Source organism: Bos grunniens, chromosome 2 (genome assembly GCF_055505025.1).
Source record: "Bos grunniens cultivar Pamir isolate PY7600 chromosome 2, Bosgru_T2T1.0, whole genome shotgun sequence".
NCBI lineage: Eukaryota > Metazoa > Chordata > Mammalia > Artiodactyla > Bovidae > Bos > Bos grunniens.
In genome coordinates, this window is record NC_141166.1 from 42,053,071 (window position 1) to 42,078,486 (window position 25,416).

The 25,416-nt window shown below is 40.2% G+C and overlaps 1 protein-coding gene across 8 annotated transcripts in view; it reads right to left on the reverse strand.

Annotated features, from left to right (window-relative positions):
* ADAM23 (ADAM metallopeptidase domain 23) overlaps positions 1 to 25,416 on the reverse strand; it is a 191,833-nt gene that overhangs the window by 130,873 nt on the left and 35,544 nt on the right. For all 8 annotated transcript variants that reach the window (XM_086343958.1, XM_086343922.1, XM_086343942.1 and 5 more), the window contains exon 3: positions 12,123 to 12,199. In XM_086343958.1, coding sequence (XP_086200084.1) covers positions 12,123 to 12,199 — 77 coding nt within the window. The remainder of the gene's footprint in view (positions 1 to 12,122; positions 12,200 to 25,416) is intronic.

A 25,416-nucleotide genomic window follows, 5' to 3' on the forward strand; every position in this document is an offset into this window, starting at 1 on the left:
CTTAGAGCAAAAAGCAATTTAAGTCAGGTGATAAGAAGAACGTAGAATTCATTAACCTTCCTGCTCACAGCTCTTCTAGGAGAAAAAAATCCTATTGCTTAAAGAAATGTATATAAAAGATAGCAAGTGGTGGTACTTTCAGATGTGTATTCACAAAGCTGCCCCAAATATACTGCCCTGCCATGACAAAGTTTCTATTTTTTTTTTCTAACTCGTTGTGTGGTTTTATTAATTTCTCCAAGTGTGCATTCACTACAAGTCTCACTTCTCTTGCCTACCTTTCAGACCCTCACAGTCTCTGACTTTCAAACCTCTGTCTGGACAACTCTTACACTTTAGGTCTGAATTTAGACATTTAGCTCCATAAACATTTAGCTTCCTATTCAATCCCGCTCCTACAGGGGATAAAAGCACCCTCAATTTTCCCCACCATGGCACTTCTCAGACTATAATTTAGATGTGGTCGAATTGTCTTTCTCCTCCATTGTTCTGTAAGCTTCATGAGGGGAGAGCTTCTCTCTGGCAGCTTCATCATTGTCTGGCACTTACCAGGTACTCAGTAAACATTTCTGGAAAAAAAAAAGTGCTCGAAATGGTTCTTAAAAGGGTTCAATCAATAGGAATCTATTCATCAATCCACTGAGGTTAGAAAGTACGTTATGCACTTGGCTACCACAGAGGGTCAATATGAGAAGTCCATTTAAGTAACATTTCTGGTCATTCACAAAATCATGGTTACAGACATTAACCATTATGCTACCGAACATCTGGCAACGTCCGCATCAAAGGGATAAATTTCTCCCTAATAGGAAAACGTTTATATCTCTAGACAGATAAGCTTCCTTTATCAGATAATGGAAATTATATACCCCAGCACCTGGCATTTCTCACTTAACTGTAAGAAAAGTAAGATCTACAATCAGTAACTAATGCAATTAACTTATCTTAGATGCCTTATACCACTAATCTTCTGTGCTTCTCAATTTTTTGTCAAAATTAACTTCTACTGAAATTCTTCATTAATCATTAATCTATCTTGAGTTCTTTCTTCATTTAAGTTATTAGAGAATATTAAGCAGATTTCCCTGTGCTATACAGTAGGTCCTTGCTGGTTATCTGTTTAAATATAACAGCATGTACATGTCAATTCCAAACTCCCAATTTATCTCTGCCCCATCATTCCCCCCAGTAATCATAAAGACCAAGAAGTAGTTTTAAGAATGAACCAAGTTCCAGTTTAATCTGCCCACATTCTGCATTGGGGTGGACACCTGCAAAGGGTCTCCTTTAATCCATCAGTCAAGAAATAGTCTCTTAATTCAGTACATGGTATTTGTATCCTGGATTAAAAAACAGTGCCATGTGATCCCATTGGTAATTAGATCACTTGATTTTGCTAGAACTTCTCAAATGCCTTTTTTTTTTTCTTTTTTTGTGTGAGGGGCTATCACTGCAGTTCCTTATTTCTGGGCAATCCCTGGAGAAGGAAACAGCAACCCATTCCAGTATTCTTGCCTGGAGAATTCCAAGGACTGTATGGTCCATAGGGTCACAAAGAGTTGGACACTACTGAGCAACTTCGCTTTCCTTCACTTTCACATCTTTACATTTCTTGGAACTTAGAGAATCTCCATCTAGCTCCTATAGCCCTTCTGAGTTCTTCAGTCTTGTGTTTAATTTCCTTGGGTCTCCTTCATCCATAAAAAGTATGGTCAACAGACAAGAAGAGGATGGAATAAATGAAGTTTCTTACTGAAAGTAGAGGTCAAACATCCACAGTCCTTCACCCCTCAAGAGTTACATGAGACCTCATCCACCTACATCAAGAATCAGTACATAAATACCAATGGTTTGGACTTCCCTGGTGGTTCAGTGATGAACAATCCACCTGCCAAAGCAGGAGACATGGGTTGGATTCCCTGGCCCAGGAAGATTCCATATGCCTCAGGGCAAATGAGCCTGTGCACAACAACTACTGAGCCTGTGCTCTAGAGCCCACGGGCCGCAACCACTGAGCCCACGTGCTGCAACTGCTGGAGTCCACGTGCTCTAGAGCCCAAGGGCTGCAACCACTGAGCCCACATGCCTCAACTACTGAAGTCCACGTGCTCTAGAGCCCAAGGGCCACAACCACTGAGCCCACATGCTGCAACTGCTGGAGTCCACGTGCTCTAGAGCCCAAGGGCCGCAACCACTGAGCCCACGTGCTGCAACTGCTGGAGTCCACGTGCTCTAGAGCCCAAGGGCTGCAACCACTGAGCCCACGTGCCACAACTACTGAAGTCCACGTGCTCTAGAGCCCAAGGGCTGAAACCACTGAGCCCACATGCCTCAACTACTGAAGTCCACGTGCTCTAGAGCCCAAGGGCTGAAACCACTGAGCCCACATGCTGCAACTGCTGGAGTCCACGTGCTCTAGAGCCCAAGGGCCGCAACCACTGAGCCCACGTGCTGCAACTGCTGAAGTCCACGTGCTCTAGAGCCCAAGGGCTGCAACCACTGAGCCCACGTGCCACAACTACTGAAGTCCACGTGCTCTAGAGCCCAAGGGCCGCAACCACTGAGCCCACGTGCTGCAACTGCGGGAGTCCACATGCTCTAGAGCCCAAGGGCTGCAACCACTGAGCCCACGTGCCACAACTACTGAAGTCCACGTGCTCTAGAGCCCAAGGGCCACAACCACTGAGCCCACATGCTGCAACTGCTGAAGTCCACGTGCTCTAGAGCCCAAGGGCCGCAACCACTGAGCCCACGTGCTGCAACTGCTGGAGTCCACGTGCTCTAGAGCCCAAGGGCTGCAACCACTGAGCCCACGTGCCACAACTACTGAAGTCCACGTGCTCTAGAGCCCAAGGGCTGAAACCACTGAGCCCACATGCCTCAACTACTGAAGTCCACGTGCTCTAGAGCCCAAGGGCTGAAACCACTGAGCCCACATGCTGCAACTGCTGGAGTCCACGTGCTCTAGAGCCCAAGGGCCGCAACCACTGAGCCCACGTGCTGCAACTGCTGGAGTCCACGTGCTCTAGAGCCCAAGGGCTGCAACCACTGAGCCCACGTGCCACAACTACTGAAGTCCACGTGCTCTAGAGCCCAAGGGCTGAAACCACTGAGCCCACATGCCTCAACTACTGAAGTCCACGTGCTCTAGAGCCCAAGGGCCACAACCACTGAGCCCACATGCTGCAACTGCTGAAGTCCACGTGCTCTAGAGCCCAAGGGCCGCAACCACTGAGCCCACGTGCTGCAACTGCGGGAGTCCACATGCTCTAGAGCCCAAGGGCTGCAACCACTGAGCCCACGTGCCACAACTACTGAAGTCCACGTGCTCTAGAGCCCAAGGGCCACAACCACTGAGCCCACGTGCTGCAACTGCTGAAGTCCACGTGCTCTAGAGCCCAAGGGCCACAACCACTGAGCCCACGTGCTGCAACTGCTGAGGTCCATGTGCTCTAGAGCCCAAGGGCCGCAACCATTGAGCCCACGTGCTGCAACTGCTGAAGTCCATGTGCTCTAGAGCCCAAGGGCCGCAACCACTGAGCCCACGTGCTGCAACTGCTGGAGTCCACGTGCTCTAGAGCCCAAGGGCTGCAACCACTGAGCCCACGTGCCACAACTACTGAAGTCCACGTGCTCTAGAGCCCAAGGGCCGCAACCACTGAGCCCACGTGCTGCAACTGCTGGAGTCCACGTGCTCTAGAGCCCAAGGGCTGCAACCACTGAGCCCACGTGCCGCAACTACTGAAGTCCACGTGCTCTAGAGCCCAAGGGCCACAACCACTGAGCCCACATGCTGCAACTGCTGGAGTCCACGTGCTCTAGAGCCCAAGGGCCACAACCACTGAGCCCACGTGCCGCAACTGCTGAAGTCCACGTGCTCTAGAGCCCAAGGGTCGCAACCACTGAGCCCATGTGCTGCAACTGCTGAAGTCCACATGCTCTAGAGCCCAAGGGCCGCAACCACTGAGCCCACGTGCTGCAACTGCTGAAGTCCGCATGCTCTAGAGCCCATGCTCTGCAACAAGAGAAGCCACTGCAATGAGAGGCCTGTGCATCACAACAAAGAGTAGCCCCCCTCACCACAACTAGAGAAAAGCCTGCATGCAGCAAAGAAGACCCAGCACAGCCATAAATAAATAAAAAATAAAAATAAATAAACACCAATGGTTCAATTGTGATTTTATCTTTAATGCTTCTGCTATTCTGTTTAATTGTTGAAGTCACTGTCAAAGCATTCTGAAAGGAGGTCAAATATTAACACATATCCTCAAAAACAGAACTAGAACCTACTAACATTTATCTTAAATTTTTTCAAGAGTTCCTGGATCTAATCTAGCAGCTTAAAGATGCATCATCAAAAGCAAATGATAATGATATTATCCAAAGCATCCATTACAGGCTTCATTATTCAAACAGAAATGCCTGAGGGAGACCTGATCAGTGAAAGCAAGGCAAAATGAACTACCTTGTACCGTGGAATCAAATGTTTAAAAATATACAGGAAAGGATGACTTAACGAGAGAAATCCCATAGCAACTCAATCCTGCCAGCACTGGAAATCTTAGAACACTACTGGGTCTCTAGGACAAATAAAAAGCAATAGTTATCTACATCATATTGCACATGGCACAGCGGCAATCAATACAGCAACTTTGGAGATCTTTGCTTCTTAAGCAGAAACTTTTTCAAAACTGCATAAATAGTGCTTCTCTTTTTTTGAAGTACATAAATGCAAAAGAGGCCATAATCTCTCAGAACAACACTTAAAAATTATAGTAGCAGAATTATCTACCAAGGACAAACAGACTCACCCATTAACAAGCAGCAGTTTAATGCTGACTGACTCATTGCAGTAAATAAGCAGTAAATGGATGGCAATGGTGTATTCCTTTGCTACAGCTGCCATAACAAAGTACAACAGACCAGAGGTTTAAACAACAGAAATTTATTTCCTCATAGTTCTGTAGGATAGAGGTCTAAGAGCAAGCTATGGGCAGCACTGGTTTCATTTTGCGGCCTCTCTCCTCAACTTGCAGATGGCCTCCTTCTCACTAGGTCTTCACACGGTACATGGTATTCTCATGTGCACACAAGTGCCTGTGTCCAAATTTCCTCTTCTTAAAGCACACCGTGTGTGTGTGCATGCTCAGTCTTGTCTGACTCTTTTCAACCCCATGGACTGTAGCCTGCGAGGCTCCTCTGTCTATGGGATTTCCCAGGCAAGAATATTGGAGTCGGTTGCCATTTCCTACTCCAGGGGATCTTTCCAACCCAGGGATCAAAATCTCCTGTGTCTCCTACATTGGCAGGTGGATTCTTTACCACTGCACCACCTGAGAATCCCTTAAAGGACACCAGTCTTATTAGATTAGGGCCTACAGTAAAGACTTCATTTTAATTTAATTACTTCCTTAAAGTCCTTATATCCAAATACAGCCACATTCTGAGTTACTGGCTAGTTGGGACTTCAACATATAAATTCTAGAGGACAAAATGCAGCCCATAATAGATGACCTGGTCTGCTCAACAAACTGGATTACTTTCATTCAGAGGGAAGTTTATAGCAATACAGGACTTCCTCCAGAACAAGAAAAGTCTCAAACAAGCAACCTAACCCACACGTAGAAGAACCAGAAAAGGACAAATGAAGTCCAAAGTCAATAGGAGGAAGGGAATAAAATAGATCAGAGTGAAAAAATAAAATAAAATAGAGACTGAAAAGAGAACAGAATATAAAAAAGAGTGTATACATGTATACATATAACTGATTCATTGTTGTGCAGCAGAAACTAACCCAATATTGTAAATCAACTATATGCCAATAAAAATTTTTTTTAAAAAAGAAAATACAGGCAGTACACTCTTTGACATCTGTCTTCATGTTATCTTTCTCAATGTATCTCCTCAGACAAAGGAAGCAAAAATAAAAATAAACAAATGGGACTACATCAGACTAGAAAGTTTCTGCACAATATAAGAAACTATTAACAAAATGAAAAGACAGCCTATTGAATGAGAGAGATATCTGCAAATCATATACTCAATAAGGGATTAGTATCCAAAATATACAAACAACTCATACAATTCAACAATGAAAAAATAACCCAATAAAAATATAAGCAAAGGAGACATTTTTCCAAAGAAGACACACAGATAGCTAAGAAGCACATGAAAAGTTGTTCAATATCACTGTGTAATGCAAATCAAAAACACAATGAGCTATCACCTCATGCCTATTAGAATGACTATTATCAAAAAGGCAAGAAATAACAAGTGCTGGGAAGGATATAGAAAAAAAGAAACCCTCACACACTGTTGGTGGGAATGTGAACAGGTGGAAAATACTATGGATATTCCTCAAAAAATTAAGAACAGAACTACCATATGATCCAGCTATTCTACTTCTGGGTTTTTAATCAAAAGAATATTAAAGCAGTAATTCAAAAAGATATACATACCCATATATTCATGACAACATTATTGACAAGAGCCAAGATATGGAAACAACCTAAGTGCCCATCAGCAGATCAGATCAGATCAGATCAGTCGCTCAGTCGTGTCCGACTCTTTGCGACCCCATGAATCGTACCATTCCAGGCCTCCCTGTCCATCACCAACTCACAGAGTTCACTCAGACTCACGTCCATCGAGTCAGTGATGCCATCCAGCCATCTCATCCTCTGTCGTCCCCTTCTCCTCTTGCCCCCAATCCGTCCCAGCATCAGAGTCTTTTCCAATGAGTCAACTCTTCGCATGAGGTGGCCGAAGTACTGGAGTTTCAGCTTTAACATCATTCCTTCCAAAGAAATCCCAGGGCTGATCTCCTTCACAATGGACTGGTTGGATCTCCTTGCAGTCCAAGGGACTCTCAAGAGTCTTCTCCAACACCACAGTCCAAAAGCATCGATTCTTTGGCACTCAGCCTTCTTCACAGTCCAACTCTCACATCCATACACGACCACAGGAAAAACCATAGCCTTGACTAGACGGACCTTTGTTGGCAAAGTAATATCTCTGCTTTTGAATATGCTATCTAGGTTGGTCATAACTTTCCTTCCAAGGAGTAAGCGTCTTTTAATTTCATGGCTGCAGTCACCATCTGTAGTGATTTTGGAGCCCCCCAAAATAAAGTCTGCCACTGTTTCCACTGTTTCCCCATCTATTTCCCATGAAGTGGTGGGACCAGATGCCATGATCTTCATTTTCTGAATGTTGAGCTTTAAGCCAACTTTTTCACTCTCCACTTTCACTTTCATCAAGAGGCTTTTGAGTTCCTCTTCACTTTCAGCAGATGAATGGACACAAAACATGTGGTATATACATATTCACAATGAAGTACCAGTCAGTCATAAGAAAGATGAAATCTTGCCATGTGACAAGATAGATGGACTTTGATAAGGTATTATGATAAGTGAAATGTCAGATGGAGAAAGACCAATACCATATGATTTCATTCACATGTAGAATATTTGAAACTAAATAAACGAAGCAAACCAAACAAAAATGAACAAGTAGATACAAAGAATAGAGTGGGGCTAACAGAGGGGAAGGAGCAGGAATAGGGGAAAGCATGAAAAGGGGAAAGGGGATCAACTGTACTGTGACCAATGGCAACTAAATTTTGGGTGGTGACCACGCTATAGTGTATATATGAGTAGAAATATAATGTGGTCCATATGCAACTTATATAATGTTACAAATCAATGTTACTAATAAATTTTTTTTAAAAAAAAAAAAAGTTCATAGCAATACAGGCACACCTCAAGAAACAAGAAAAAAGTCAAATAAATAACCTAACTCTACACCTCAAACAACTAGAAAAGGAAGAAATGAAGAACCCCAGGGTTAGTAGAAGGAAAGAAATCTTAAAAATTAGAGCAGAAATAAATGCAAAAGAAACAAAAGAGACCATAGCAAAAATCAACAAAGCCAAAAGCTGGTTCTTTGAAAGGATAAATAAAATTGACAAACCATTAGCCAGACTCATCAAGAAACAAAGGGAGAAAAATCAAATCAATAAAATTAGAAATGACAGTGGAGAGATCACAACAGACAATATAGAAATACAAAGGATCATAAGAGACTATTATCAACAATTATATGCCAATAAAATGGACAACGAGGAAGAAATGGACAAATTCTTAGAAAAGTACAACTTTCCAAAACTCGACCAGGAAGAAATAGAAAACCTTAACAGACCCATCACAAGCATGGAAATTGAAACTGTAATCAAAAATCTTCCAGCAAACAAAAGCCCAGGTCCAGACGGCTTCACAGCTGAATTCTACCAAAAATTTAGAGAAGAGCTAACACCTATCCTGCTCAAACTCTTCCAGAAAATTGCAGAGGAAGGTAAACTTCCAAACTCATTCTATGAGGCCACCATCACCCTAATACCAAAACCTGACAAAGATGCCACAAAAAAAGAAAACTATAGGCCAATATCACTGATGAACATAGATGCAAAAATCCTAAACAAAATTCTAGCAATCAGAATCCAACAACACATTAAAAAGATCATACACCATGACCAAGTGGGCTTTATCCCAGGGATGCAAGGATTCTTCAATATCCGCAAATCAATCAATGTAATACACCACATTAACAAATTGAAAAACAAAAACCATATGATTATCTCAATAGATGCAGAGAAAGCCTTTGACAAAATTCAACACCCATTTATGATAAAAACTCTCCAGAAAGCAGGAATAGAAGGAACATACCTCAACATAATAAAAGCTATATATGACAAACCCACAGCAAACATTATCCTCAATGGTGAAAAATTGAAAGCATTTCCTCTAAAGTCAGGAACAAAACAAGGGTGCCCACTTTCACCATTACTATTCAACATAGTTTTGGAAGTTTTGGCTACAGCAATCAGAGCAGAAAAAGAAATAAAAGGAATCCAAATTGGAAAAGAAGAAGTAAAACTCTCACTATTTGCAGATGACATGATCCTCTACATAGAAAACCCTAAAGACTCCACCAGAAAATTACTAGAACTAATCAATGATTATAGTAAAGTTGCAGGATATAAAATCAACACACAGAAATCCCTTGCATTCCTATACACTAATAATGAGAAAACAGAAAGAGAAATTAAGGAAACAATTCCATTCACCATTGCAACGAAGAGAATAAAATACTTAGGAATATATCTACCTAAAGAAACTAAAGACCTATATATAGAAAACTATAAAACACTGGTGAAAGAAATCAAAGAGGACACTAATAGATGGAGAAATATACCATGTTCATGGATTGGAAGAATCAATATAGTGAAAATGAGTATACTACCCAAAGCAATTTATAGATTCAATGCAATCCCTATCAAGCTACCAACAGTATTCTTCACAGAGCTAGAACAAATAATTTCACAATTTGTATGGAAATACAAAAAACCTCGAATAGCCAAAGCGATCTTGAGAAAGAAAAATGGAACTGGAGGAATCAACCTACCTGACTTCAGGCTCTACTACAAAGCCACAGTTATCAAGACAGTATGGTACTGGCACAAAGACAGAAATATAGATCAATGGAACAAAATAGAAAGCCCAGAGATAAATCCACGCACATATGGACACCTTATCTTTGACAAAGGAGGCAAGAATATACAGTGGATTAAAGACAATCTCTTTAACAAGTGGTGCTGGGAAATCTGGTCAACCACTTGTAAAAGAATGAAACTAGAACACTTTCTAACACCATATACAAAAATAAACTCAAAATGGATTAAAGATCTCAACATAAGACCAGAAACTATAAAACTCCTAGAGGAGAACATAGGCAAAACACTCTCTGACATACATCACAGCAGGATCCTCTATGACCCACCTCCCAGAATATTGGAAATAAAAGCAAAAATAAACAAATGGGACCTAATTAAACTTAAAAGCTTCTGCACATCAAAGGAAACTATTAGCAAGGTGAAAAGACAGCCTTCAGAATGGGAGAAAATAATAGCAAATGAAGCAACCGACAAACAACTAATCTCAAAAATATACAAGCAACTCCTACAGCTCAACTCCAGAAAAATAAATGACCCAATCAAAAAATGGGCCAAAGATCTAAATAGACATTTCTCCAAAGAAGACATACAGATGGCTAACAAACACTTGAAAAGATGTTCAACATCACTCTTTATCAGAGAAATGCAAATCAAAACCACTATGAGGTACCATTTCACACCAGTCAGAATGGCTGCGATCCAAAAGTCTACAAATAATAAATGCTGGAGAGGGTGTGGAGAAAAGGGAACCCTCTTACACTGTTGGTGGGAATGCAAATTAGTACAGCCACTATGGAGAACAGTGTGGAGATTCCTTAAAAAACTGGAAATAGAACTGCCTTATGATCCAGCAACCCCACTGCTGGGCATACACACTGAGGAAACCAGAATTGAAAGAGACACGTGTACCCCAATGTTCATCGCAGCACTGTTTATAATAGCCAGGACATGGAAGCAACCTAGATGTCCATCAGCAGATGAATGGATAAGAAAGCTGTGGTACATATACACAATGGAGTATTACTCAGCCATTAAAAAGAATACATTTGAATCAGTTCTAATGAGGTGGATGAAACTGGAGACTATTATACAGAGTGAAGTAAGCCAGAAGGAAAAACATAAATACAGTATACTAACGCATGTATATGGAATTTAGAAAGATGGTAACGATAACCCTGTGTACGAGACAGCAAAAGAGACACTGATGTATAGAACAGTCTTATGGACTCTGTGGGAGAGGGTGGGAAGATTTGGGAGAATGTCATTGAAACATGTGAAATGTCATGTATGAAACGAGATGCCAGTCCAGGTTCAGTGCACGATGCTGGATGCTTGGGGCTGGTGCGCTGGGAAGGCCCAGGGGGATGGTATGGGGAGGTTGGGAGGGAGGAGGGTTCAGGATGGGGAGCATGTGATTTTTTTTTAAAATTAAAGAAAAAAAAAAAAAAAGGAACAGAAAATCTAAACAAACTAAAATTAGCTATATCTTGTTACTCAAAATAGTCTAAGTATTGGCAAGACAAATCTCTCAGACAGGCACAGTGCTTACCCAGCATGGTGAAAAGGAACTCAACTAATACTCAGCAGACTCAAAGACGAAAACCTGCAATATCTGTAACACAGGAAATTCTGAGTTCTGCTGATTCATCCTGACTTAAAGCTGCAATTACACTTGAGTAAGGAGTACCCAAGCTGACTCTGCATTTTTTTTTTTCTGCAGAGCTCTCAGAATTTGGCACACAAGAAATTTAATAGTTGTTCTTCAGAGTCTTTTGTAATTTCTCAGATATTGAACTGTGGTCACCTACATTACAGTGTCTGATAGCATTACATGGTATCTTTCTGGCAAAAATGCAGTCTTAGTCAAAATACTGATGAGAGTTTAAGATACTGACTGGAGCTTCTCAAACTACAGAAAACCATGCAAGAATGCTCCTTCACCCAAGAAATATTCGCTGCTGGCTCAATCAGAGACTGAAGAGTCCTGCTTAAGGCAACAGCTCTTGTTCATGCTTTGTACAAAGACATCTGTGCAACTGGTTCCAACTTGGGAAATAGCATTTAAATATCAACATAAACACATGCTCAGAGGAAAATCGGGTAAATCGTCATCAGGATCAAAATTTCTAAGAAAGTGTATTAGAGCAAATTAGGAAGCAAAGAACCTTCTCAAAATAGGTACTATTTGCAAGTCATCATTTTCTTTACTCTTCATACAGAAGTCATGTGAATTGCATACTGAAAGGTAAAGTGGAATTTCTAGACTGAAGTCCAATTATACTTGAGTCAGTAATTTATCATGCTTGCTATATATATATATAGTAAAGATTATAGTTAGCACTTAATTAGCTAGCATCACTTCAAATATTTATTCCATTTAAAATCACATTTAAGTACTCCATTTGAGATTTTTTAATACATTAAATGTCTCTTCTTTCAGCAAAAGAAAATAATTAACTTCGGGCTTTATATTTTTCTTTAGGTGCTATATGACATATAATTAGCTAAAAAATATCAGTTGCTTCAACAACAGATATTATTTTGACAAAACTATCATGAAGTAGTGTTTTATTGCAATTATTTCTTGACAAGATCATAACTAAATACTTACTTGTTCAGTGTGAGGTCAAGAATGAATTTGGAGCCAAAGGCTTCAATCTGGAAGCTTGCCTGGGCCAGATGGACAGCCTATGGTTTCAAAAAGACAAAAAGAAACTTAGTTTACTTTCATATCTTTAAAGCTGATTATATTGATATAAAGAATGATATTTAATAAGAAGAATATTTTATGGACTGATTCGTTTCTTAATGGATCCCTATATAATAATTTATTTCTTTAAAAAGAGAACAGGGGTATCATCATGGTTTTACCTGGAAGGCCTAAATATCTGTTCAGCAAGAAACTAATAAAAGTCCTTTAAAAAGGAGTCCATCTTGATAAAAATTAAGAGCAGATTCAACTGAACTTTCAAAGTGACTGTGATGAATTATGCAAAAGTCTGACTAATTAAAGCTTAATTTCAGCCTATTTTGTGCACAAAGCTAACCAATTCTTTCTGCACACCTAAGTCAAAACTCATGTCAGCGTTCTGCTCTTCATCAGGAATTGGAACTTTCTGTAAATGAATTATCAGCAGAATGTCCCGGTAAAAAAACCTTTCCACTTCAGAAAGCACATCAAACCAGGCCCTCTGTGGATACTGAGAGTCTCTGTTCCCCTTTGAAAGTCACACATTTACAAATACTGTCCTCTTTGTGATTTAACCCAAAATGTAAAGATAATCTCATCTCAACATGAGTCATATGTTCTAGGTATTAAAGGGGCTTCCCAGCTGGTGCTGGTGGTGAAGAACCCACCTGCCAATGCAGGAAACATAACAGATTTGGGTTCAATCCCTGGATCAGGAAGATCCCCTGGAGAAGGGCACGACAACCCACTCCAGTATTCTTGCCTGGAGAATCCCATGGAAAGAGGAGCCTGGCGGGCTATGGTCCTAAAGATTAGAATAGCTCACAGAAGCATCTTGAATAATATAAATCAACAAATCAATGAAGTTCTGTTAAAGTATTATCTAAGAAAAAACTCTCCTTTGTCACCCTGTCAGAAAAAAAAGAACAAAGATAAATGTAACATACCCCTCAACCCCTTGCTCACAAACACCCTTCCTCCAGACTTCATTCTTAAGGCACAGTGGGTGTCATCTATGAAGTGTTACATGCATAGCAACCAGACACTTCACTCCCACTCTCCTCAAGCCACTGCTTGTTTCTCTTGCCTTCCTCCTCCACTTCCCATTATCAAAATCCTTCTCTTCCTTCAAGGGCAGACCAATGACATTACTTTCCAGTAAGCCTTCTTCACACACAGTTGCTGGGAATGAACTTGAGGCTTCAGGAGCACTGTGCCCTCCCTCCACAGTGATGGATGATCACTTTCCATTCTGGACGGTTTGCTTCACAACTGATATCACAGGGGTCTTGCAAACATCTGTACATTAACCATCCTTCCCCAAAATATATGAACTTTCAATTAACTAATCAAATATTAATAATCAGGACTATTTTGCCATGCCAAATCCATAAAATACTATAAGTAAACCATGACTTCAATGTCTTGTCAAGCATAACTGCTGATCTGATAGTCTCAATAATTACCAAATAAAATTAAGAGGAAATAAACATATTAAATTTTAAATACAGAACAATGAGAGAGAAGGTGCCTCAATCCCTAATACCATGGGATATCATGTCAGACCCCAAATAACCATGTAGAACAGGGTCATTATCCTCGATCTGAGCTTCCTGTATTCAGACAACTCCCTGAGAGAGAAACCTCTCTTGCCAGGTGTGGTCTCTGTCATCTGTAGCAAAACCTCTGTTCACCTAATATAACTATCACAAAGTCTTTCATCTAAATTCATTCTGTCTTGAAGCACTAATTTTTGCATGAAAATTTTTACTTGATGAATAATTTGTATAGGGGAAAATTTTTCATCTCTGGGTCCCAAAAGCTTAAGAAAACAGCTTTTTTCCTGGGAATAAGATACGTCCCTCAGGCATACTTTCTCTTAAGAATATTAAATAGTAGAGAAGAGTTCATTAAAGGCACTCTGGCTTAAAAGAGCTGCTAAATGTACTTGTTTGAGCATCTTTATAAATAAGAACATACTGTGGTGAAAAGAGAATGCTGCTGCTGCTGCTAAGTCGCTTCAGTCGTGTTCGACTCTGTGCGACCTCAGAGACGGCAGCCCACCAGGCTCCCCCGTCCCTGGGATTCTCCAGGCAAGAACACTGGAGTGGGTTGCCATTTCCTTCTCCAATGCATGAAAGTGAAAAGTGAAAATCAAGTTGCTCAGTCGTGTCTGACTCTTAGCGACCCCATGGACTGCAGCCTACCAGGCTCCTCCGTCCATGGGATTTTCCAAGCAGGAGTACTGGAGTGGGGTGCCATTGCCTTTTATACATAAAACAAAAACTACACATAGGGACTTCCCTTGTGGTACAATGGATAAGAATCTGCCTGCCAACGCAGGGGACATGAGTTCAATCCCTGGTCCGAGGAGATTCCACATGCGGCAGAGCACTTAAGCCTAGGCACCACAACCACTGAAGCCGCTGCAATAAGAAGCCTGTGCACCACAAGCAAGAGTCGCCCTAGCTCACTGCAACTAGAGAAAGCCTGCGCGCAGCAACAAAGACCAGCACCACCAAAAATAAATAACTGTTTTAGTACTGAAGAAAAAAAACTACACGTAAATTATGACATCGAAACAAATGGAGCAAAACTTCCAAATGAGTATTTCAAGGAAAAGTGCTTATAATTCAAACTTAGACAAATCTCTGTATTTCTGTAACTAATCTAAAGAACCTGACAGTGACCCAGCAAAAGACTCATTTCACAGCAAATAAGCACTGAGACAAGTACCAACCCCAAGAAAACTCTGCTGCAAAATAATGTAGCCAGGTAATAACTGCTTGTGTGTGGGCGTGTGTGTTAGTTGCTCAGTCGTGTCCTACTCTTTCAACCCCGTGGATGGTAGCCCACTAGGCTCCTCTGTAACTGCTTACTCCATTTCGAAGAAATTATTGAGAGTCAGACAATTTGATTATTGTTAAGTAAAGTTATACGAGTCAATGTGGCAAGTTTAAGTTTCACAGAATTTAATGAAAAACCTGGCAAATAATATTAATACTGGGATTTTCCTTGGTTTATTTCATTTAGTCCTTCCACACACAGGTGTTGAGTCCCACCCTATGTAGAAAGATGGCTGGGACACAGCCCAGGCTCAAGAAAGCAGCATCTGCCAGAGAAGCAGGCAGGGCTGTCAACCTCCACGTGTCTAAGGGGCCACAGGGACCAAGGCATCAGTGACAAGGTGCAGTTTGAACAAAGTTTTTAAAAGTGAGTAAGAATCCACCTGCCAGAGGACCTACAGTATCTAGCACATGGAACTCTGCCCAGTGTTATGTGGCAGCCTGGACGGGAGGGGAGTTTGGGGGAGAATGGATACATGTATATGTATGGCTGCATCCCTTCGCTGTTCATCTGAAACTATCACAACATTGTTTGTTAATCAATACAAAATAAAAAGTTGTTTAAAGTACCTATATTTGCATACATTCTATGTGAGTAGCTGACTCACTGGAAAAGACCCTGATGCTGGGAAAGATTGAAGGAAGGAGGAGAAAGGGGCAACAGAGGACAAGATGGTTGAACGGCATCATTGACTCAACGGACATGAGTTTGAGCAAGCTCCAGGAAATAGTGAAGGGCAGGGAAGCCTGACTGCTGCAGTCCACGGGGTTGCAAAGAGTCAGAACACAACAGAGCAACTGAACAACAACAATAAAAATAAAATGAAATGCTATAGATGAAAAAAATAAAAAGAATCCACCTGCCAGGAGAAGAAAAGATAACAGGGCCTGGGGGAGAAACAAATATAAAAATAGAGTAAAAAATTAATGTGGAAAACAAACTTAAAAAAAAATTTTAATGAAATTGCCTATAGGAAAATGGCTTTTGGGGGAAACGTCAAACAATGAATCTGAAAAGGTGGCCTCTGGAGCTTTGTGTGAATGCTCAGTGACACGTCGGCTCACATATACACATGTACATGTGGCCCAGACAGAGAGCTTTGCTTTAAATGTCCCCACACCTACTCAGCACAGTGTCTGGCATATGCCATCATCATCATCATCAATACCAACACTAGGACTCAAACATACTGACAGACTCCTCTTCACAACAACTGAAACAATTAGTACGACGACATCAAAAACATCCCTGTTTCTCCATAGGAAAAAAATTTTTATTTTGTTACCTTTATCAGAAAGACTTTTAACATCTGAATTCACTTTAATGCTGAGAGGGAGTCAATTTTCCTATAATATGACTTGAGATTTCCTTAAACATTCATCTTTGTTGCATAGATACCAAATGGAATTAGTATATTCATCTAAAATATCTGTACCAACCAATACAATATTGTAATTAGCCTCATTTCAGTTCAGTCGCTCAGTCATGTCTGACTCTTTGCGACCCCATGAATCACAGCACACCAGGCCTCCCTGTCCATCACCAACTCCCGGAGTTCACTCAGACTCACGTCCATTGAGTCAGTGATGCCATCCAGCCATCTCATCTTCTGTCGTCCCCTTCTCCTCCTGACCTCAATCCCTCCCAGCATCAGAGTCTTTTCCAATAAGTCAACTCTTCGCATGAGGTGGCCAAAGTACTGGAGTTTCAGCTTTAGCATCATTCCTTCCAAAGAAATCCCAGGGCTGATCTCCTTCAGAATGGACTGGTTGGATCTCCTTGCAGTCCAAGGGACTCTCAAGAGTCTTCTCCAACACCACAGTTCAATAGCATCAATTCTTCGGCGCTCAGCCTTCTTCACAGCCCAACTCTCACATCCATACATGACCACAGGAAAAACCATAGCCTTGACTAGATGGACCTTTGTTGGCAAAGTAATGTCTCTGCTTTTGAATATGCTATCTAGGTTGGTCATAACTTTTCTTCCAAGGAGTAAGCATCTTTTAATTTCATGGCTGCAGTCACCAACTGCAGTGATTTTGGAGCCCAAAAAAATAAAGTCTGACACTATTTCCACTCTTTCCCCATCTATTTCCCATGAAGTGATGGGACCAGATGCCATGATCTTTGTTTTCTGAAAGTTGAGCTTTAGGCCAACTTTTTCACTCTCCACTTTCACTTTTATCAAGAGGCTTTTTAGTTCCTCTTCACTTTCTGCCATAAGGGTGGTGTCATCTGCATATCTGAGGTTATTGATATTTCCCGGCTATCTTGATTCCAGCTTGTGTTTCTTCCAGCTCAGCGTTTCTCATAATGTACTCTGCATAGAAGTTAAATAAGCAGGGTGAGAATAGACAGCCTTGACGTACTCCTTTTCCTATTTGGAACCAGTCTGTTGTTCCATGTCCAGTTCTAACTGTTGCTTCCTGACCTGCATACAGGTTTCTCAAGAGGCAGGTCAGGTGGTCTGGTTTACCCATCTCTTTCAGAATTTTCCACAGTTTATTGTGATCCACACAGTCAAAGGCTTTGGCATAGTCAAGAAAGCAGAAATAGATGTTTTTCTGAAACTCTCTTGCTCTTTCCATGATCCAGAGGATGTTGGCAATTTGATCTCTGGTTCCTCTGCCTTTTCTAAATCCAGCTTGAACATCTGGAAGTTCACGGTTCACGTATTGCTGAAGCCTGACTTGGAGAATTTTGAGCATTACTTTAGTAGTGTGTGAGATGAGTGCAATTGTGCGGTAATTTGAGCATTCTTTGGCATTGCCTTTCTTTGGGATTGGAATGAAAACTGACCTTTTCCAGTCCTGTGGCCACTGCTGAGTTTTCCAAATTTGCTGGCATATTGAGTACAGCACTTTTAAAATAAATAAATTTATATTAAAAATAAATAAAAATAAAATATCTGTACCCATTGAAGTAATTTCAATACAATGGTGTATGCTATTTTTCTCATATTCTCTTTCCTTTGCTATACATTCTGCCTTTGTACACAGAGAACAGATTCTTCTCTAGACCAAAATAAATACCTGACAAATGCTACTTTTCCTTATCATTCTGTTACTTCTGCTCTGTCCTAGACATGATTAAAATGGGCTTTAACTTTTGGAGTCTCTATGCTATTCCACATCAATTGATCACTTTTTCTTCAACAAAATACCATGTATATAGTTTTGGTAATAGTCAATTTTAAATAAGTTTTCAAATCAGGTAAAATGAGTCATTATTGTTTTACAAATTACATTTTTGGATACTATTTATTTTTATTTCATAACCCAATTCTTCCAAAAGATAAAAAAAAAATTAGAAGAAAGGCCAGGACAGGTAGAAAGTTTTTATAATACATGGCCACATTGCTTATAGCTTATTAAATATTTTAGAGTTAACTGACCAGAACCACTGAAACCGACTGAAAACACAAAGACTACCTCCAAGAGCATTGCTCTTCTTTTACAAAGAACGACCTGCACAGCGAGGTTTAGACATATGTTCAATAACACAGAATCACAGGAATACTTCAGAGAAGAGTACATGAACTACCCATCAGGTCATAATGGGTTATTTTCTCCATCAGGATATCTGCTAAACAGATTCAAAGATTAACACTTCTTTTTACAAGCCGGTCACTCTAATAGCACTGTGGAAGAATGCAGGGTTTTAGAGTCAAAGAGTGTCATTTCACGACAAGAATAAGTACAACCCTGGGCTCAGAATTACCACCCTGAAGGATGGAGAGCAGCTGTTGCCTAAGCGCTTTGGTATTTTTCTTTTGACTCAGAGTCTGGCACAGGGAAATTACAGGAGCCCAATAAACAAAAACAACTAAACTCAATTATATACACAAACCTCCTTCACTAAAGAACACTTCACACATCTTAACAACGTGCTGCTGCTTCCCTGTGTGTTTCCTTTTAGTAGATGGCACCTAATGGTATTGGGTTGGCCAAAAAGTTTGTTCAGGTTTGTCCATAACATCTTCTAGAAAAACCCAAATGGGAAGCGGCCGAGCCCAGAATCCTGCTCCGGCGCCGCCGAGCACCGCCCGCCTCAACCGCCCGGCCCCGTCGGCTCCTGGGCCTCACCGAGCCGAGAAGAGGGAAAGGCAGAGGAGGCTGCGTGGAGGCGGCGGGGGCGCGGGCGGAGGCGGCGCGGCCGGCCGCGAAGAAAAAAAAAAAAAAAAGAAAAACCCAAATGAACTTGGTAGCCAATTTAATATCATATTAAATAACTTACAAGACCATTAGATTCCTCAGCTAAGACTGGCTTTGCATCTTATCCACCAGTGCTATGCTACTAGCAATCATAAATATTCAGCTTTAGGTAAGGTACATTATATAAACTGAAGAGACACAGTGGTTTTCTTGGGACTTATGTTCTAGCATTATTAACATTAATATGGACATGAAAACAATGGGAAAAGATGACTGTCTACTTATAGAAATGAAAAGCAAGTCTTTCCAGGATATATATGTTTTCATGCAAAAATGCTTCACACATAACAAGTATTCAATTAGTATTCTGTACTACTTACAAGGACTTGTGAATTCTACAGAGTGTGTGCATAACTGAAACAGAAAATGGGAAACAAGCAGTTTACACTTTCTCAAATTCAGGAAACATTACAAGACTGAATTCCGTATTTCAGTAGAAAGTGAGCAACCTGAATTGCGGTATCCATGCTATCAATGTCAACATTCACTGAGCGTGTACTTTACTATGCTCTATAAGAGACATGGTTAGGGTAACAGAGGAAAATTTAGACGTTTCCCTGCCTTTAAGATATATTAAGTTTTTTTCAGTAATGAGTGGCAGAGCAATAATACAAGAAAAAGCTTTACAAATAGGGAGCAAAAAACCTGGAAGGTATCAAGCAAGCCTGAGCAGACACCACTGAGATGATTTCAGCTCTGCTTCCTAAAGAGGAGAGCTGTGGGCTCTAGGAAAGAAGGTGCTTGAGAAAGAAAACTGCTATAATTAGAGTTCGAAAAAAGATTAATAAAACTGTCTCATTAGACACAGTCTCATTAGTAAGCAACTGTTTAGCTGTCTCATGTTTTCCATTATCCCTTCCAGCAGAAAAGACACCGTAGGTGGGCTTCCCAGGTGGCACTAGAGATAAAGAACTTGCCTGCCAACACAGGAGACATAAGAGAAGCAGGTTCGATCCCTGGGTCGGGAAGATCATTTGGAGGAGGACATGGCAACCCACTTCAGTATTCTTGCCTGGAGAATCCCATGGACAGAGGAGCCTGGCAGGCGGCAGCCCATGGGGTCACAGAGTTGGTCACGACTTAAGTGACTTAGCACACACACCGAGACTGTAGGTAAAATTTTTCTCATTTCCTTCATTGCTATGATAATATTTCTTATTCTATGTCCATTAAAATATCAAACATAGTGTGTGTGTCTTTGTATGCACAGGTGCATAAACTATAACTTTTTCGGGAATTGTTTTTCCTCCCTTTATCTTTTTGCTCATGGTTTCTTCCCCTACTCTCAATGATTTTTTTCAAAAGATCCTTCAAGAGTCCACCCTTTTTTCTTCACAGTGGGAAGAGTTCACAGAATTTCAAAGACTACCTTCTTTTGAGGTCCAGGACATTTTACAATATTTCAGAAAAGACAACCTTGGAAATACTCCAACTAAGAAGGAAAAGAACCAGCAGCTCAGATACAAGCAGCCTCCTTTGTTGTAATGAGTTGAGCTGTTGAAGAAAGATGCTTCACTAGGGAGCCTTGCATCAATCTTGGTTGCACAATATGTTTTTCTCTTCACAGAAAAACAGGAGACACAGAATTCAGTGACCCAAATAATTAAATTGCAATAAGAAACAAACTGCCAAGTTTAAATTGAAATCAGTTTGAGGGAAAGACATCACTTTTTAAGAATAGATATATGTATATGTATAACTGAATCACTTTGCTGTATACCTGAAGCTAACACAACACTGTAAATCAAATATATTCCAATACAAAAAATTTTAAAGAATTTTTTTTTAAAAAAAAGCAAAAAGTAAAAGAAGATGCTAAACAATGTCACTATAAAGAGATTTCCTCATAAGCTGTACAAAATCACCACTTGAGAACTGAACCGATCTAATACTGTATTGAATAAAGCTGTGTAGCAAAGATTTATTATCATAAATAAACAAGAAAATATATTACTTTTCTTTTAGCTCATTCAGGCTTTTCTGTACCTGACTAATCTGGGTTTATCGCACAGCTAAAGACACATAAAAGTACAATTTGTGGATTTTTTTCTGTGTAATGCAAAAACTCAAATATGGGAACATGTTTTAGGAGTGTTAAAGTGCAAAAGAAAACATCAACAGATCATTTTAAATTACAATCTTGTTCTAATCCCTTATTCTAAGTTTGCTCATTGGTGATCACCAATGCGGTCAAGACTCATATATAATAAAAATAATAATGCTCGATATTTCTCATGTTTTAATTATCTCAGTTATCTAGAATAATATGAAGCTAGTAAGGCAGGTTTTTCTCATTTGCCTCTTCTAGAAGAAAGACATTTTTAAAAAGCACAAAGGAGTCAAATGATGTTTTTTGTCCAAGGTTGCACATCAAAGAAAGATCAGGTTCAGTGAGAAAAAGTGTGAAGTTCATGCCAGAAGTCCTTAAGTCTCCAAACCTCAATGTTTCCTGGTCATTAAAATATAAACAATAATAGCTTACCAACAGGATGTATGCAATGATTAAATTATGTGATAATGTAACAGAAACTTCCTAGAAAAGGCTGGCCACATAGGAAGAGCTCAATAATTTAGAAAGGAGGGGGGTAAAGTAAAAGGAGAAAGAAAAACAGAAAAAGAAAACTATATTACTGTTTTACAAAGGTTATCAGTCAGCTCCATCTTAAAAGCTCCCTCCCATTATAGCTGGCCACCTCCTAGCAAATCCAGTGTGCACTTAGATTCTGCAAAATTTGCAACTTTTATATCTGTATTGCTAATTACCATCAGGTATTAAGTTTTGACCTTGTTCTCGTTGTCATGTCTTTAAAATAATATGAATCATTTCCCTGAGAAGTGGAACAGCTGCAAATGTTACATGAAGGCAATTTTGCAAATTAAGGTAATTTGTTCAATGTTCTTCCCAAGATTCATTTAAATAGGTAGCTTGTGAGAAAGAATATCACATTTCCTTCTCCCATGTTCCATTTCACAGATTATTGGCTAACCCATTAACAAACTTGCACTGAACCCCTACCTTGTATAAAGCACCATGGCAGATGTAAAAGTATAGGAGAATGAGTATTTACACAGTCCATAGAATTCTCCAGGCCAGAATACGGGGTGGGTAGCCATTCCCTTCTCCAGGGGATCGTCCCAATCCAGGGATCGAACCCAGGTCTCCCACATTACAGGCAGATTCTTTACTGTCTGAGCGACCAGGCAAACCCAAAAGTATAGGAGAATGAGTATTTATATCAAAAAGTTTATAGTCTGGTTAGGGAAATGAAATGAGAAGTCAAAAAGAAATATAATACTTTAGTTAAATGATAATAGTAATATTATTTATAAAGACACCACAGATGATGTAACCATGATTGATTACTCAATTTAGTATGAACAAGTACACAGTATACATAGCAAGCACACTTAAATATGAGGAATGAGAATGTTGAGGTCTAGAGAGAACTAAGAAAAGCTTGTTGGAGAGATCCTTCTCAGCATTTAAAGATAGAATTCAGATAGTTCTAGGACTGATTCAATAGGATAAAATTTCAAAGTATTTCTAAGTGTTTCCTAACAAATACAGACTTAAGAAACATGCTTTTAAGGTAAAAGACAGGAAAGCCTTCCATTCTGGAGGGTTAAACTACAGTTTGGATTGTAAAGTTTAATTGTGAGAATTAAAACATGGTAATTTATTACAAAACAAGGAATACACGAGATCAGTAAGTCATGTGAACACAAGTCCAACAAATACTAAGATATTTTGTTAATTAACCTATCTTTCACCCTTAAACTAGGAAGCGGAAATCCTAGCCTGGACAGATATTACAGAAACAATACCAAAACACCACAAACCACAGACTTTGCACAGGTCATAGCAGATCAGGCTCTCCCTGTGAAAGAAGCAGGACACTGTTTGACCTTGTTCTCTGTGGCAGCCTCGCCAAGGAAGATAGAACGTCTGTTCTGAAAGAAATCTAGCCAACATCCAATTATCCAATCTGATAATACAGAAAAAAAAGGACAGCAGGTTGAATTCTAATTTCAGACCAAATCTTTTATAAGAGCACTCTTCTAAATAAACCAGTTTTAAAAAGAATCCAGTTTCAGCTTCCTCCCTTTTTTTACCTACTCCTCAGTTTGAGATGCTCTCAAAGTAGGATTCAGACAAAAGACAGACACTGAAGAAGAGAGAAAATAGGCATGGATAATCCATCAGATATTTCAGTGAATAAATCATGAGTTATCTCTACTAAAAATGTATTTGCAAAATTCCTCATGATCAGCCAAAGAAGAGAAGCTACCTCTAATATTATAAGAGGGCTCGAGGGGGTCTTTTAAGCCCTAATGGGTCACATTAAGATTTTCCTTAGTGATCATTTAGCAACCCAAAAGAACTTTGTGAACAATACACTTTCACAGAAAAATCATCTCTGGACATTTATATGAACTGTCTTCTATACATTTACCCTTAGTGATTAATGTTGGTGGATAGAGAGATGAAATCATAAGCCTTAGGGCTCTTGCCATTTGAAAATGAGTAAATCATTACAAGTATCACAACAGCTATATTATTTAGCTTTCATATATTTTCTGAAAGATGAGTGAAAATACAACTCGGACAACAGTTACCATGGAAGCAGTTTCTTTCTGTTACCTTCCTGAATAGTAACATTTAATTTGACGCATTAATCTAGTAGCTGAGGTGTGATTCACCTGGTTCTTTTTCCTCGTCAATTTCTACATCACCAAACTGTGAGTCTCCAAGCAGTGCTTCTCTCGCTGCTGACACTTCCATGATAAAACAAGAACAAATTCTGCCTTTCTAGCAAGAATTACTGAACATCCACTAAATAATTTAAATAAAAGAAGAGAAGTAGGATATAAGGTTCAGAAAACAAAACAAAAAAAAACACCAAGTTCCATGCTTAATGTCTTTGACTTATATACATGACAGGTGTTTTCTTTTTTTAATTTGCTTATTTAACATTAATACTTTCCTAAAAGAAAAAAAAAATGCTTTGAGAGGCAGCTCTCCATGACAAGCCCTACTTTCCTGGGCTTCCCACTCTGGTCCTTGGAATGCTGCCTATGAAGTCCAGTGGACTCAAGTCAACTCAAATATCTATCTAGAGCAAAAGAAGGTTCTTTCATTTGGATCTTTAAGATGACTACATAAGGATTAATTAAGAATGAATGAGTCTGAAATACAAAATGAGACAGTAATTACACGGCTCACCTAAGCATTATTACATACTACTACTACTACTGCTACTACTAAGTCGCTTCAGTCGTGTCCGACTCTGTGCGACCCCATAGACAGCAGCCTACCAGGCTCCCCGGCCCCTGGGATTCTCCAGGCAAGGACACTGGAATGGGTTGCCATTTCCTTCTCCAATGAATGAAAGTGAAAAGTGAAAGTGAAGTCGCTCAGTCATGTCCGACTCTTAGCGACCCCATAGACGGCAGCCAACCAGGCTCCTCCATCCATGGGATTTTCCAGGCAAGAGTACTGGAGTGGGGTGCCATTGCCATCTCCGATTATTACATACAACAAACCATAAATTATACAGAGCAAATTCAAATATTAATGTCCATGTCTCCTTCATTTAAAAACTACTGAAAATGTATACTCTAGAGAGGCTAAGCAGACCTGTCCAGGCCAGATTTCTCGAGTTACCTTGACTCCATTGATCTTCACTGGTGGGCCTAACACTATTCTTGCCCAGAACTGATCTGTATTGGAATCTCTAGATCAGCTCTGTTATTTCTACTTGAAGAAATGTTTCAGGCTCTGCTTCTGAGTTCATGGTACACACACAGCTATCTGACAACAGTATTCCTGAGAGGTCTGTGCTTCCCTTAACTGCCCTCTGGGAGATGTGTGTCACAAGTTGTACGTTACAACTCAGCTCTGTCTTGTAGAGAAGACAGGTCCTGGGCAGACAGGACCCAGCTCTGTCTACATTTATGGGTTAGAAAGAGTTCTGTCTTTTCCAGTTCTCAGTTGTGTCTGGCTCTGTCCTTTCTTCTGATCTTAGTTATGACCGTGGAAGGGTTGCATTCTGCCCTTTTGCATGAAAAGAGTAACTTATAAACTGGGGGCCAAACCGAAAATGGATTTTCTCATTTCACAAATAGATGCTATTAGGAAGGAAATGGCAACCCAC